Genomic DNA, 17,328 nt, shown 5'->3' with positions numbered 1-17,328 from the left:
AACGAAAACAGATTCCTTACGAAGATTTATAATGGGGAATGTTTACATCTTTACTCATTTCGGAATACACTCGGAATACATCGCGCAATTTTTCAACGTTATCATCTGGGCTTGCTGCAATACACAATCTCCGTAGACATCACATTTTTTAGCATTGTATTGAAACCTGATACGCTAACAGGGGCGTTTCGACTGAGAAATCTTGGAATTTTTTTATACTTTTGAATGAACATCGTTTGAACCCTGAGGTATTTATAAATATCAAGCAATTAAGCAAAATGTGAATCCAAGATATCTTGGGACAGACTATACAAATCCCTTGTATTTCCGAATAAGCGAGGATTTGATTTGATAAAAAAATAAAGTAAAATGATAAGAACATATAAATGTAAAGTGAATTGAAATTGGTCGAAAATTGTTGTGAATGAAGTGTCATATCAGGAAGGTCAATATAGCCTCATTTTGGTTAAGAAATTTATGGTTAACCTACTTAAGGCGATCGCACCAAGTATTTGTAATAAAACAGAAAATTAACAAAAAGATTTGGATAGAATTAGTAAATATGATTTTTTGTATTTTAATTTGTTTCAGAAAACAAGGTAACGAATCCCACGAAGAAGGTAAACTTTGGTATCTTTTTCTTTGTTAGAATATGTTATGAAACATGACTAATTACATATAAACTGCTTGATTCAAATTTTTGGCCCTTGAAATTAAAGTTATTTCTAACTTTAAGCATATATAGCCAGTACAAACAAAATAAAAACACGTAAATCATATAGATAAAATTATCTCTTTTGGTAAGAATTTTAAACTACAGTATGTTGTGGATTTTAGACAACGCATCGGAAATAGTCGAGAACATATTGTACATCACCGCCGATGATGCAAAGGAACAAATACAAGCACCTGAAGTCAAAACTGAGAACCCGCAGAACGGAAGTGACGTATATGCAGTGGTAGAAAAGAAACCTAAACCAGACGACGGTGACGATCAACCGGTCTACACGGATGTCTGTAAAGCTGATCAGAAGAAAAGTATAATTTACAAACATATTTCTATCAATATTTCTTTTGTAATCAAATAAAGTGACTTCATCGCGATCGCCTCTAACGGGATTGTAAGTAAATACAAATTGAATAAATAATTGAAAGTTGTAAATAAAATTTTTAAGGGAATAAACAACATGATTATTTGATTTTACAGTAAACATGAAAAGTATTACTCTATGACACAAAACAGTATGTCTTTTTGTTAGATAAATTGTATAAAATATATAAATGACAAAATTCTGACAAAAACAGTTTAGTTTTATTAAACATTATATGTTGAAAAGACTTGTTCAGCCATAATTTCTAATCACACTCATCATAATCATTTTGTTGAAAAAATTTCTAGAAAAACCAGCAATTGCTGCAAAACCGTCGAAAGTCAAGAAAGATGAGCGACCAGTATGTATGATTATACAATATATGGTTAATTTCTTCGATACAATGGAACATATTTTCAAAACAAATTTTTAGAAAATTATGAATTAGATACTTATCTGAAACTTTGTTCCAGACTGTGAATAAAGATGGCCTTATATACGTTGATTTGGATCTGAAAGACACACCGTCTACTTCGAAGGGAGCATTCGTCATCCATGGAGCAGACGACAGGACTCAGTACGTTGACATCGATTTCACTAGGCGAGCCGATCCTCCCCCTGACACGGACAATGGACAATCCCAGAATGAAAAGGAGAAAGAAAAAGCATGAAAGCCGTTCGCCAGTGTGATTTTCCAAATTGTTATGCATCTTCTGAACAACGAAATAAATTTGAAAAAAGTTGGAAAATATAAAAAATGAAAATAGGAAAGAAATGTTCATGTATACTTCTTAAAACTACGAAAGCCTAGTGAGGTCAAATATGAATGTTAAAAAAAATAATAAAATGTCGTTATAACGAGATAAAAGTCGTTATAACGAGATAAAAAGTCGTTATAACGAGTTAAAAAGTCGTTATAACGAGATAAAAAGTCGTTATTACGACTTTTTAAAGTCGTTATAACGAGATAAAAAGTCGTATTAACGAGATAAAAAGTCGTTATTACGACTTTTTTAAGTCGTTTTAACGAGATAAAAAGTCGTTATAACGAGATAAAAGGTCGTTATAACGAGATAAAAGGTCGTTATTACGACTTTTTTAAGTCGTTATAACGAGATAAAAAGTCGTTATAACGAGATAAAATGTCGTTATAACGAGATAAAAAGTCGTTATTACGACTTTTAAAAGTCGTTATAACGAGTTTAAAAGTCGTTATAACGAGATAAAAAGTCGTTATAACGAGATAAAATGTCGTTATAACGAGATAAAAAGTCATTATTACGAGATAAAAAGTCGTTATAACGAGATAAAATGTCGTTATAACGAGATAAAAAGTCGTTATTACGACTTTTAAAAGTCGTTATAACGAGTTTAAAAGTCGTTATAACGAGATAAAAATCTTCCATCGCGATCGATACTTTATAAAGAGGATAAAATACACAAATTGTCATATTATATACAAAAAAAGTCGTTATTACGACTTTTTAACTCGTTATTACGACTTTTCAAAGTCGTAATAACGACTTTTAATCTTGTTATAACGACATTTTATCTCGTTATAACGACTTTTTATCTCGTTATAACGACTTAAAAAAAGTCGTAATAACGACTTTTTATCTCGTTAATACGACTTTTTATCTCGTTATAACGATTTTAAAAAGTCGTAATAACGACTTTTTATCTCGTTATAACGACTTTTTATCTCGTAATAACGACTTTTTAACTCGTTATAACGACTTTTAAAAGTCGTAATAACGACTTTTTATCTCGTTAATACGACTTTTTATCTCGTTATAACGACTTAAAAAAGTCGTAATAACGACTTTTTATCTCGTTATAACGACTTTTTATCTCGTTATAACGACATTTTATCTCGTAATAACGACTTAAAAAAGTCGTAATAACGACTTTTTATCTCGTTATAACGACCTTTTATCTCGTTATAACGACTTTTTATCTCGTTATAACGACTTAAAAAAAGTCGTAATAACGACTTTTTATCTCGTTAATACGACTTTTTATCTCGTTATAACGATTTTAAAAAGTCGTAATAACGACTTTTTATCTCGTTATAACGACTTTTTATCTCGTAATAACGACTTTTTAACTCGTTATAACGACTTTTAAAAGTCGTAATAACGACTTTTTATCTCGTTAATACGACTTTTTATCTCGTTATAACGACTTAAAAAAGTCGTAATAACGACTTTTTATCTCGTTATAACGACATTTTATTATTTTTTTTAACATTCATATTTGACCTCACTAGGCTTTCGTATAAAACAAATATTACTAACGGATATATAACAATTTACAAAAACCAACTTGACCTTTTTGTATTTTCAGTTATTTTTACAACTAAATGGGGTGTTTGTACACTTATTTAAACATCCACACTTTTTATTTACAGTCATGTATTTAACCAAAATGTAAAGGTTTGCAAATCACAACTCATTTGAACCAGTTTTGGGTTTGACCGGACAGACAGTTGGTTTAGACAGGTTTCAAGTATTAATGTTCAGACTTGATCCATGAATTTATTTACATCCATCACAAACATAGCCTGCATATGATACTCCTGAATGGAGAAATATTCAACATACTTTTTCCTATAAAGACAACAAGTCAGTACACGACCATATGTCAAATGAACAGACGTTCGAATATAATAACGATTAGGGTTAGGGTAAGGTTTATCGAAAAAACTCGAATAACACATTGGCAAATAGATTGAACATGAATATTTACTAATCGGAATTTGCAAGAAAGATTCTTGTAGCTTCAGCAACTTACAATGTATTAGACCTTGGAAAGATTATTTCTACTGTTGGACTGCTTGTATTCTGAGACTTTAAACCAAAGACAAATAATTTGTGTTTTATTTATGCTTCCCAATTTTATTTGTCAACAGTTCCTTCATGTCACGTTGTTTGTAATAACATGTTTTAGATAGTTTCTCGCATATTTTACTACCGTTCTAAAAAAACAACAACGTTGATAACCTCTCTGTTTTACCGCGTTGTTTACTTGCAGTGTGAGATTGAGTTTTTTCTTCCTTGACATATTTAATATTTTATGTTAATTATTATTATTATTATTATTATTATTATTATTATTATTATTAATATTATTATCAATATTATTATTTAAAGATTAATACATGATACATGTACATATTGTTATTTGAATTACTTTGTAGCATGCGAGATTATTTTAGGGTTTTTTTTCTTTGTACTGTTTTTTTTTTTTGGGGGGGGGGGAGTGGGGTGTTTGTTTGTTTGGTTTTTTGGGGGTTTTTTTGTTTTGTATATTGTATGCTTTTATTTTGATGATGAATTTGTTATCTTTTCCTATTTTTTTCTTTTATTGTACCCCGTTTTTGTTTGATGTATAATTTTGCATTTGTGTATCAAAATATTTTATTCATGATTATTTGCTATGGTCAGATGACCTTCATAGATAGAAAAACTAAGAATTGAAAGGTCGAATTCCTGTATAACTTCCTCTTTCAACATTTACATGTAATCTCGACGAAAGTTGCTAACCAAAAAATGGATGCATCATTTGTTATCTGACTCTCGATGCATATACACAAAGGAATTTATTTTAAAATCAGCAAAATTAATTTAATTTTAGCAAAGCAAAAAATTAAACAATTGTTCAGATTGCAGAAACATCTTGTGAGGAAAATAAATGGATCAGGCTTGGGACACACTATCCAATTAAGGTTCTCCGATCCTCAGCCTCAAAGTATTATTTTTTTCATCATAAGAATAATATTTTTCTTTCAACCTTTATAAATGAAATGATATAAAATGAATTTTTTTTTTGAGAGTATCAATTCATTTTACATAGTTATAGCAAATTTAGCAATAAAGCAAATCTACAATGGATATAATAGAATAAAGAAACAAGTTGAGTTAAAAAAAAAAGTCCGGTGCATCGATTGCCTCGAACTCTATACCAAAATGTATACAAAGGGGAGTGCTGCTGGTTGCACAACACTATTAATTTTTACTATATATTCTTACCAAAATTACGCAACTTTAGATACGGGTAGCAAGTTTAAAACAAACTTCTGTGTAAATTCCTCTTTACAACTTTTAAAACAATTGTTCCTAACCAATTTAGTAGCAAAAAACACACAGCCATCCACAAAGGCACGAGAGTTTGTTTACATCAAAGTTACACATGTGCTTGAAAATCATGTCCGAGCCCTTTCACACCCCTGCCTAAACAACTGGCATCAAAAATTCAAGTGACCTCGTATTTTTACAAAGGTGGGAAAATCAGGCATTTTACATGTTGTTTTTTATCTCATAAAAAAGTACAGTCCCTGGCGCCGGCGGAAAACTCCTAAAAACGAAGGGGAATTCGGGAATTATTTTCACTCAGCCATGTTTTGACGTGAACCGTCGAAAAAATAGTGTTGTGATACCTGCTCTGTGGATCCACTACGCCAATCATACAAATGTGTCACTGATGGTTAGCAGTAGAATACTAAACTAAAATTGTCTGTATAAAAGTCAGATTTACATGTATGATACGAATAAAAGAAATCCGGATAATTTAGAGTTATCGAACTTTGCTGAGGATCGGAGATCGTTAAATACGGATGTAGACGAATTCCTAGTTTGTAGACAAACGAGAGAAAATTCCAAACAGACAATTTTTCGTAAAATTAATTGCCATTTTTTTTTAATGATTTTTTTTTTTTTTTTTTACAATTTTTAACTTCAATTTCTTTATGACAATGCGTCTTATAGCAAGCCAATTGATATACAATACAGACAAAAATACAGGCAAGAATGGACGGTCTGTCCTTACAAATCTTGTCATTTACGTACACAAAAATCCAATGTTAACAGAATTTGTATTCAGAGTATGACATACAGGTTACTGAAATATTGTATTAATGACTGTTTTATAAAACTTCACACAGAAATGATATCTCTCTATATTTTTATAGTAATAACAATTTAAATCAGCAAAAACCACAATGTTTACGTAGTTCAAACCATTCTGATTGTAAAGGCTTTATAAATGAAATTTCCTATACAAAGTAAATGTGACCTACACTTTGGCATATTTTGTAAATGTTGATTGGATATTTTAACTTTATTTATGAAGAAATTGAAATAAAAAAAGGTTTCAGAACATGATCTGTTACAAACTAGCATGTTTTCTTTTAGGTGAGAACATTGTCTCTGGCAACTAAGCAACAAAGGCAAAATCACGTTTAATGATTAGGTTTTGCAAATAAACGTGACAACTTGTGCTACGTGTAAAAATGAAATATTCTATCAGAGGCTGGTCCGATATTTTAGAAAAAGGGAGGGTGGGGTAGCGCGATTTTATTTTCTCAGATATACAATGTAGGTGGCTTTGGGTACAAAGCAGTGAACACGTTAATGGTTTTGCAGACCTCTAAATACTAATCCGGCATTTTTCCTCAGTAAAATGTAAGAGTAGAGGAGTTTTATATATATCTCAAAGAGATCCTGATCAAGTTTCAATTAAAATTAATTGATTTTTAGTATATGTAGTGTCTTAAATATTTAACTGACTAAAAATGGCGCAGTATTTTCAGTTAGGAATATTAAACTGCATATTAAAAGATTGTTTGTTGAATATTTATAAAATCACAGAGATAACATTTATGCATTTGTCAAAATTTCTTGCCAAAGATTTCGTCAGATATTTAAAAAAAAATCTTAAAGAGATTTCATATTCCAGAAAATGACACTTCTTAGAAACAATAAATTTTATTATCTGTCATGGCCACCGTTGAATGAAAATGTGAAATAAACAAATATCTTCAAGTACAAATACTAAATTAACTTATAGTCAATTTATCCTCATTAGTACTAATATCTTGTCTTTTACTTAAAAGGTTTGTGTGAAATTGAGTACAATTAATCCGAGTGCTCCCAAGATCTCTTTTTAGATACATGATGGTCAATCGTACTGTCATGTCCGTCCTAATATATGCACAGGTATATGGTCAAAATTTAAAGAATGAACTGCTTTCTTTGGTGATTCATGCGGGAAATAAAGGTGGCGACAATGCAGAAAAAATACATAAGCCGTTACCTTCATAACCCGCATGAATCATCAAAGAAAGCATTTTACTGTTTATTATAATATTTACATCTTTCTTCTAACAAATTGACAAATTGATTGTAAAAAGTAAGTAAAATTCACTAAATTACTTTTAAGGTACATCGGTACGTCATTCCTATGGGAATCGTCTCTTGTGTGTATGAGCCTAACATCATTATGATTATTTCGTGCAGTCCGTGATTTTCTTAAGTCGCTGTAGGTTTCGACCAATTGATGAACGGGGCGTGTAGATTTCAGTCCGGATGTTTCTATAGAGCTATGAATTAAATATAAGTTTCCTTAAGAAATAGATAAAATCATACCCGATATTTGTAAATATAACTGTATGAAAGCAATTCCATACCATGGTTTTCGTGTTGAATTCTGTATTGGTTCTGTTGGGATGTACAAGGATCATCCAAATGTGCTCGGATGTAAAGAAAGGACATTGGCTGAAGATTTCATTTGTAAAACTATTTGATACACGTGTTTAAGTATAAGTGAAAATTACACGATGCAAAACACGATATTGTTTTAAGCTCAGCATAACATTTTATTGCATTTGAAACATGAAGAAACCTTAAAAAATAGACAACAAATCTTAAACTAGAAGCAATTAAAAAAATGCCACCATTACAGAAAAACGATAACAAAACTAAGTATAAGTTCTTTTGTCCATGTACAACGAAAATTGTGTAAAATTCTAAAAATATTTGAAAAAATTGACGTCACAGAATTTCTTATTATGCTTTTTAACATGTTTAACATAGTCTTTGATTTAGATACGATCCTCTGGTGTAAAGTTTTTGCAAACGTTATATTTTGACACGGTAAAATTAAACAAAGCAATCGTATAACTAGTAGAAGTACATTGTAGTATATATTAGTATGACTTTATTTATGATTGCAAATAAATTTTCTCGAAGTATTATCAGTACCTGTCCTTTTATTATCGAAACCTTCACAAGAATTTGATCGCACAAATCAATAATTAATATCCATTAAATGTTCTCTCTCTGTTTGAAACATTTCCAATTATTCCGAATAAACATCTAAGATCCGCGCCGCATTGTAACTGTAGCATATAAACATATGCACGCGATCGATCCAGCGACCTTCTGCCTGGCTTCAACAGTATTGCTTCCGGTTCAATTCTACGTTGTTTATTCGATCAGCTGTTTTCATCTTCCGTGTGGCGTAATATCAACAATACCGGCTCTGTCATCTCAGTAAGTTCAGTTATCTATTTATCCTATCTCAATATTTTTTAATCCAGAAACTAGCTAGTATGATTAAATGCTAGAAGCCTCTGCATGATTTTATTAGGTTCAAATATGATCATGCGTTGGTTGTGTGCCCTAAGAATGCATTGTCGATGCATTGTTGTTTATCAGCTGTTTATAGGTCATTGACTTGAATTTGTTGCATTTTCCAAATAATGATGCAGAAATGCTTTCTTTGTCCGTGTTTCCTCAATAATTGGACACCCCTTTGTTATGTGATGCCAGGGTATTGATTTTCTCGGTTTTCTGTGATAAGATACTGATTCAAACGTACGCGATATCAGTTACTTGACCCTTACTCTTTTCGGTCCTGGTATTCAAAATACTCAAGGCAGTGCAGTGACAAATTTACAACAACACACTTTGTTTGAATAATAAATATTGAAAAGCTCCCATGTCCATCATTTTATATTGAGGAAAATGCGACATAGTTATGTCAATAACCTAAAAGTAAAGGTTATATAGCGTGAGCATATATGACTAGAATCTATTTTAATTGTGTTTTGGTGACATTTTCTACGTTTGAATGACTTTCGGTTTTACGTAGTGAAAAACTCCTACGGACGACGGATGAATTTGATATCCTCTCGCTGGATTCCAATAATTTACAGTAACTGTTGTTAACGCTCGTATATTGTATTATACAATTTCTGTAATGAGTTAAACCACATAATTATTATTTTGTTTTGGTGTAAATACAGTCCATTCATATGTACAACAAGAACGAGTGAAAAACATTTGTTTCCTGTGCTTGGACCTGTCATATAGCCGAGCATCTGGTGACCGCACGGGGCGCGGTTCATATTGATTCAGGATTGGAATGGTGCTAATTATAAGAGATTAATTAAATAAGGAAGCCTAAACTGGACACACGTGAGCTGACTGCACACACGTGAGCTGAAAGCGGATACAGGATCGAATGAGATCGCAGCAAGTAAAGGAAGACTCCTGTTGTGTCATACATGCATATACTAAAATAGTTACGGATTCAATAGCTCGATCCTGTACAATTAAATACATAGATCTGTATATTCGATTAACTTTGTAGCATTAGTTTTACATGAACATTTTATCGTTTGATTCTTATTTGGGTGTTTAATTAGGTTAAAAAATAACCTTAATTTATTTATCGTATTGTGCCAAATATTTCCTAGTACTATATATTTATATGGGAATTGCAATTGGTTGATAAGTAATTTTATAAAATTTATTTCAGAAAACGTCTTGTGCTTAAATATATTATACATGTACGCATGTTGTACTTTATATTGAACAACGATGATAATTTTATGAGAAACTAAATATATTTTGGAATTTGATTATCGTATCGAAACAAGATTGAAGTCATGCGTGACAAAAATATATGAATTATTATTACGCAAAAATAAATGAGGTTGTTTCGTTGTATGGACACTTGTAGGCTGGGTTAGAGTTCGAAGGAGCAAGCGCGCGCACACTTGTGTGGTTATGTGAGGAATGGGGAGGGGTGTCCTCGGGGTGGTAATGAAAGACAGTATATGCATTGTAGTCGCTATCTCCCGTGGATCTGATGAAGTGTTACAATCTGGAGTGTTGTGTTGACTTATTTATTCACTTGGTATCTACTGTCCACAGTTTTGACATGCTGAGGTCAGAGTGCTCAACCTATGCAAACAAATCCCCCCTCATTGTAGCTATTAAATACACATTAGTGGCATTTTGGCCGATAACGCGGTGTCCATTTTAGGAAGAAAAGGGGTATACGAAATCCAATTGTTATAAGTGACCAGTGAGATTTAAATGTGATAACGATATATTTTACAGTTTTTTCCTGGTTGCTGTGAAAAATACCGGCATAGACAAGTTCGATTTGATGAACGTTGGAACATTTAAAAATATGAGATTAAAGAAACTTGATGCATGCATATGTTAAAAAAGGAATTACATGTACATTTATCTACATTTAAACATCTGATACGTGCAACATTAGTATTTCATCAGAGAATTAAGAAATGTTATAGTAATTTTTAGTTATATGCACGCGATATTGTGTTTTGTTTGTATTGTTAGTCTGGTATATGATATACATTTAATATACACTTCAGACATTCATCATACCATTTTGACTATAGTACTCGGGCAACTTCATTTTATAGTAAACGATCAGCAAAATTCAGAGTTACTGGCCTATTTCGTGTCAATGCATATATTAATCTTCAGATTGTCGCCTACTGATAAGGCTTACATACGTAATAATATGATAAAAAATAGTTCCATTCTGACCATTAAAATCCTATCCAATACCACATCTCCATTACATATTTTTTTCATAACTACAAAGGTTTACTTTTCCTTATATTACACCAACTGATATTTGAGTAGTTATAACATCTTGATATATAAAGCATTTTGGATGGATTAACAGCAGGTTAATCTACATGTATGTGGTTTAGTCTGTTCACGTGCAGAAACAAAGAAAAATCACAGCAAGTGCGCAGTATGGGGCATTACAGAATTCAGAGTCCGCGGAGTTTATCAGTCTAGAAGTAGATCATTGTCCAATCTGTCAAACTTTTGTCGAGTCAGCATGTTTTAATCCATTATATTCGTCAAAATAAAATTATTTTTTAAAAATAAATGGTGTCATTGTATACTGCTTTTTCTCTCGTTTAGAAACAATTTATCTTCTCTCTGGGTAGTTGATTTATGACGGTGAATAAATTATTTTTTTTTAGTGGACACGGTGCAGCATTTACAAAGATGAGACGGGTCTCCTAGAGCGCTCAAATAGCCCCTGTACGAAACTTGTCAGGTAACGAATGTGTATATACACTTAACATTGAAATTGACCAGGTAAAATTTCTTAACGTGAAGTGATTATATCGTGTGTAAACGTAGAGATAGAAAATGCGATAGCTTTAGGTGATCTTTGGAGATTTATTTCGCATTGTTAGTGAACAATATTTGCAGATCTGCGTCTTTTTTGTTAATTGCTAATATTAGATGCATGTGCAAGTTCTATTTTCCTCTTAATTTCAGATGGCCAACACAAAGAATGAAAGTGTTGCAAATGGGAAATCCCCCTCTAGTGAGGATTCAGCCCCGGGGCCACCTGACGGGGGGTGGGGCTGGGTGGTGACATTTTCCTCCTTCATGATCAGCTTTTTAGTGGATGGAGTGTGTTTCACTTTCGGACTTCTATTTACGGAGTTTCTTGAATACTTTGGGGAGAGCAAAGGAAAAACCTCTCTTCTAGGGTCCGTTTTGAACGGAGCCTATCTTTCTCTAGGTAGGACACGTTTCTTGTTATTTTTAAACTTGTTCATAGTTCAGACCAAGTACATGTATTTATGATTATGCTATCTTATCCATTGTATGCATTATCACACACTTAAGACTGTATTGCTGGCAGGCTGGAAAGGCAATGCAAATGTAAAAGGCAAGGAGGATAAAAAAAAATACCTTTAATATATCCTTCGTTGCTTTAATGTATTTGCATTGAAATGATTCAGGCAAATTGTGCAAAAGATAATAGTTGTAAGCACTGCTGAATTAGTTTCACATATAACAGCTTGTTATTTGGCATGCCATATATAATTTAAAAAACGTACCAATTTATGTGTTTCATAGACTTATAACGCTTGCAAAATTTAGATATACATATTGTACCTCAGGCACTTAGCATCGTTTTTGAAAGGGGGTATACTCATTAAAAAATCTTGATAATCCTAATCTGTGGAGGGGAGGGGGTATTGCTTGTAATTTCACTGTGAATTTTTATATCTCCCGGAAAGAGTGAAGGTGGGACGACTCCCTGGTAATTATTTTTTTTTTGATTTAGATTTCAGAAAAATGTCTGCTATAAGAAAAAGTAGGGGGGGGGGTTGATGCTGCTGAGATTTTTTATGTCCGTTTTGCATTCTAGACATATAACCTACGTCATTTTCCACTCAAGCATATGCAATTAGTCTCAAAATCCTTTCCCTGACTTGAAGGAGTGAGATGTAGGCTATAAATAAGCATTCAAAATAGCGAATTATCTATGTAATATTGTTTCTGTAACACTTTCATTTCGACTTTTAGTATTGTTCGATCGTTTCAGTGTATACTTAAATTTTTAAAATCCAAGGAGATCCTATGAAAAATCAAGAAGTTTCAAAATACCTAATTTAATTTTTTTACCGAATTGATGGCTATCTTGTGTTCTGAATTGGATGTTAGAAACTATTGAGTGTTATAATGTGATCAAATACGGTCAGGGTGATCAATTCCAATAAAGCCAGAAGGGCTTTGATAGATTTGATCATCCCTGACCGCTTTTGATCACCTCATAATTTTTAAAGAATGATTCCTTTATATTACTTATATTTATATAATTTAAGCTCAGACCATCTTTTTCCCTAAATGAGTATCAAAAATATAGTTTTATACAGTGTAAAAGCAATATTGTTTTTGCTTTTTGGCTAATTTATACTAACATTTGTGCGTTCCTCCTTAGGACCTGTGGTGGCAGCTTTCTGTAATCGGTTCGGATGTCGTCGTGTGGCCATTGCAGGCGGAATCACGGCATTCCTGGGATTCTTCCTGTGCTCGTTCTCTCCTAATTTGGATGTCATGATATTTCTGTATGGATTTGTTGGAGGTAAAAAGCTAAAACACTGCACAGCATATAAGATCTCCTTGAAGAATGTTTTAAATTACATGTGATATATTAAGAATATCAAGAAATTGAAATCGTTAATACTATAAAAGATTTGACTTTAAACTGACTTTTAGTAAAATTGTTAGGAGTATGTATTCAATCTTCATAATAATTATCCAACGGATTATAGTAAATTATGAAGCATCATTTCAGTTACTTTTGTTTGCAGGGGCAGGGTTTGGATTTATGTATCTGCCCTCCATTGTCATGGTGGGTTACTATTTTGAGAAGAAAAGAGCATTTGCAACAGGAATCGCCGTGTGTGGAAGCGGTATCGGGGGCTTTGTTTTCGCGCCATTAACGGCATTTCTGTTGGAGAAGTTTTCCTGGCAGGGAACCCTATGGATCCTCTCTGCGCTTGTTCTAAATGGGGTAGTATGTGCCCAAGCGTTTCGGCCTTTATATGAAAAGAAGAAAGCTGAGAAAAAGTGTTCAAAAAGCATCAAATCAAAAGATCAGGCGTTGAAGCCATTTTCTGCCCTCGATCTGGAGCTTTGTAAGAAGCATCCTATCTACAAATGCAGATCTGTTGAAGCTGTACATGAAACTAACGGTAAAAATGATACGGTTGTTCGACTCGCACAGAGTCAAGACATTTCAACGCTTCTTGACGTAAAACATCGCCACGAACGTCATCATTCCGACACGTTAAAGCCGCTGGCGAGAAAAGATATTTTCTACAGTGGTAGCCTGAAAAATATTCCACACACCGTAGAGGGAGGGGCCAGGGCGAGGGTCTCCACACACAGTTTACCTCATAATAATCAAGATGACGTGGAAAGCGTCGGCGATGACGAGAACGCCTGTTCCAAGGTTGCCAAATCATTAGCGTCTTCCTTTGATTTTAGTCTCCTAAAGAGTCCTACTTTTATCTTATATGGAACATCATGCTTTCTTTGTATGTTTGGTAAGTCACTTCTTTATAATGATGTTATAATATTTAGATTTTTCAGTGTCTTCGCCTTTGATAACACTACTTAATATCGATTTTGTACTATACAGTCCAATAACTTCAAATGACGTATAATCGGGGCGCCAGCGGGGTCTGCTTATTTATATTTTAATATTTAATCGTACGATGGTTTAAAATTATATAAATATATTAAGTAAAAAGGAATCATTCCTTGAATATTATGAGGTGATAATTTCTGTCGGGGCGTGATCAAATCTATCATAAAGCCATTCGGGCTTTATTGGATTTGATCACGCCCCGACCGAAATTATCACCTCATAATACTCAAAGAATGATTCCTTATTCCTTAAATATGATCGGTTGTTTCATCATATGAAGCTAACGGTTTTAAGAAGTGAAATAAATTAAGACAAAAAATTAAAAGAAAACTTTTAAAAAGTACAATTATCCTATTATGACCATTACTTGTTTCGTACCTCCAAATTAATAGCATTAATATATTTATTTTCTCCTTGACAAGAATTGTGCCGCAAATACACGCTACATGTATGTACCTATTTACCTCTGTTTCAGGGTTTTTCATTCCATTCAACTTTTTACCAGACCTGGCAAAGGATCTCAAACTCGACAAAACCCAGGGAGCTCTCCTGATTTCCATTATCGGGGTGAGCAACACGGTCGCCCGGCTCGTTGTGGGCTTCGTGACTGACAGACCGTGGGCGAACTCCCTCGTCATCAACAACCTCGCTTTGATGATCGGTGGGATCACGACCTTTGCTGTTCCTTTTTACAACAGTTTTGCTGTTCTAATAATATACAGTATTGTTTTTGGTGCTTCCATAGGTGTGTATGTGTGATCCACTCGTGTTTGTCAAATCATAACGACACTATAGCAATTGCATCTTTGGATGAATTTTTGTTATAACTATTCCGACATTTAGATAATAACTGTTTTGTTAGAAAATACAGTAGTATATATTCTGCTGAATTAAATAGAAATAATGTGCATTTAAAATATATTCGTTTTGATAGATGTGTTACATGTAATTTGAACGGTATTATAACAGTTGTAAGATGCAAATTTTATGGTTACCTTTATTTATATGAAACTCTTTTGTTTAGCAATATCCTCGTTAAGATTATAAATAATGTTGTCAAAGCATTTTTAACATTAATGCATGCGTAATGTTTATACATGCATGAATATGATATTTTAGAATATCATGGTGCTTAATACATGAGATGATAATTTTTTTCATTTTATACAGCGGCGTTTGTGTCCCTTCGTTCTATCATCATGGTGGAGTTGATGGGGATAGAGAGATTGACGAACGCCTTCGGACTGGTTGTGCTTTGTCAGGGATTGTCCTCATTTATGGGTTCCCCTATCGCTGGTCAGTGAATCTATAGTTCAAAAACTTAAGTTAATATATATGCTCGTGCACGTGTTGGTGTTCATTACATCAACTTTAAAAAATTAAAAGCTATTCAAGTAGTCCGTTCATCTGAAGTTTTAGCCATTTAATTCAACCCTTCTTTAAAAAGACGTGCTTTTGAAGAAGAGTGCAAATTTCTTTTAGAGAGAGATAGTTTTCATTCACTGGTGAATTTTTCTATTAATTGTATGTCTAAAAAATGATCTAAATTTTTAAAAGATATGCTAGTATTTAGTAAAATCACTAATAGTCTCGATTTTGCATGATTTATGATAAAGAACATTGAGTAATCTTATCTACATCGATATTTACAGGGTCATTATCGGATCAAACAGGTACTTACAATATCACCTTTTACCTGGCCGGTGTGACCATGTTTTTGGCGGGAGCTCTCTGCGTGCCCCTCAGGAGGGTTGCCCGGTGGGAGGGGCTCCAGACGACGGTGATACAGACCGAAGTTACGGGGGACGAGCCCGAACAGTCACCCATGCTCAACGAAAAATCTCAGTGACGTCTATACATCGAAGACATTCCGACATTTTGTCACTTTAGTCTGTGTTGAGCTCATTGTAAATCTCGATTTATATTGTGTTGTATTTTTGAGTAGGTTTATCAATAACGTTTTTTATTGAAATTGTGATGAGTTTACATTGTATGTATAAAGTATTCAGTATTTTGCAGGCATGTTGTATCAGCATGATGCATGGTATATGGTTCTTGACGCCGTTAATGCGATTCTGTTTTATGATTTGGATTCACAACTCTTTACTTCTATTGTTATTTTAGTATTTTTTATTTGTTATCTAGAAATTTTGTTATGCCATGTATACCCCACCCCTTCGATTCTAAATGACATTAATGTTAACAATTAACTTTCGAACAGGTTCAATTTCATAGAGTAAATGTTAAAGGTTTGGGGGTTTTCGTTGACATACAAAAAAAAACCAATTTGTATGAACAATGTCAAGGTTTATAAGACTTTTACAGTATGAAAAATGTTTTCAACTACCGGGATAAAATTCATAAACTTGGTCTCGCCCTTGTCAGTATGGGTGATATACTTTGCGTACTGTTTGAATGAGTTCGTTTTTAGAATATTGTTAAATTGTTAATAAATCTATTGAAACTTCTAGAGAATTGCACTTAAAAAATTACTTAGGGGATATTGTGTACGTACATGTACGTTTGTGAATATTGTTTTGTCCCACGTTTCATGTCTAAATACAAATTATAAAATAGACTTCTATCTTTAAAAACAATCCTATTTTTACTAGTATTGCATTCACTTTTTATTGAACATGTTCAATTAGCATATTATGTATAGCTAAAAAAGAAAAACGAATGATCATGCACTTTCTTGTACAGTTTAAGTTAAAGATTTCATATTTTGATTTCGCTCGCATGCTTGTTGTGAGGTGATTGACTTTGGAGACAATGCTTTTGCTAAAATAAAATGAGGCAGTGTGAGCAAGTTTACAAATGATACCTAGAAAACATATCAACTCAAATATGTCTCTACTGGAAAAAATTAGATGTACCCATTTTCTTACAGTGACATTGAACTTACCCAAGAGCTAAAGGTCAGGACATATTTTCAGGTCAAAAGCAACATTTGTGTGAAGTAAGTAATCATTTTTAGATAGAAGATTTGGCCTATAGACAGAAACTATGCATTTTTTGAAAATTACCTATCACTTGCAAAAATGACCTAGGTTTAAGATCATGATACACCCTCATATCACAAGCATTCTACACCAGACAAAATTGTGCAAAGTATGCATTTTTACGTCCAGTGACCTTGAACTTGCCCAATTGACATTTG

At 32.9% G+C, this 17,328-nt stretch overlaps 2 protein-coding genes across 3 annotated transcripts; both read left to right on the top strand.

Moving 5' to 3' along the window:
* Window positions 1-512: 512 nt before the first annotated feature.
* LOC128191167 (uncharacterized) lies at window positions 513-1,837 on the top strand. Its single transcript, XM_052863252.1, has 4 exons — window positions 513-620; window positions 838-1,038; window positions 1,400-1,452; window positions 1,565-1,837. Exons 1-4 carry the CDS (start codon window positions 563-565, stop codon window positions 1,760-1,762), a joined length of 510 nt encoding a protein of 169 aa, XP_052719212.1. The 5' UTR covers window positions 513-562; the 3' UTR covers window positions 1,763-1,837.
* A 6,462-nt stretch (window positions 1,838-8,299) lies between these two features.
* On the top strand, window positions 8,300-16,973 carry LOC128156512 (monocarboxylate transporter 9-like). 2 transcript variants are annotated; one of them, XM_052818682.1, is made up of 8 exons: window positions 8,300-8,422; window positions 11,191-11,267; window positions 11,495-11,744; window positions 12,954-13,097; window positions 13,327-14,064; window positions 14,644-14,913; window positions 15,339-15,464; window positions 15,821-16,973. In XM_052818682.1, the coding sequence occupies exons 3-8, from the start codon at window positions 11,495-11,497 to the stop codon at window positions 16,015-16,017; spliced, it is 1,725 nt and encodes a 574-aa protein (XP_052674642.1). In that variant the 5' UTR covers window positions 8,300-8,422; window positions 11,191-11,267; the 3' UTR covers window positions 16,018-16,973. The 2 variants fall into 2 exon arrangements, with proteins under 2 accessions (XP_052674642.1, XP_052674643.1); XM_052818683.1 differs by lacking the exons at window positions 8,300-8,422; window positions 11,191-11,267 and adding an exon at window positions 11,333-11,404.
* Window positions 16,974-17,328: the final 355 nt, after the last annotated feature.

This window comes from Crassostrea angulata, chromosome 7, assembly GCF_025612915.1.
Source record: "Crassostrea angulata isolate pt1a10 chromosome 7, ASM2561291v2, whole genome shotgun sequence".
Lineage (NCBI taxonomy): Eukaryota > Metazoa > Mollusca > Bivalvia > Ostreida > Ostreidae > Magallana > Magallana angulata.
Note: the sequence above shows the minus strand (reverse complement) of the source record. Positions and strands in the feature narration are given on the sequence as shown.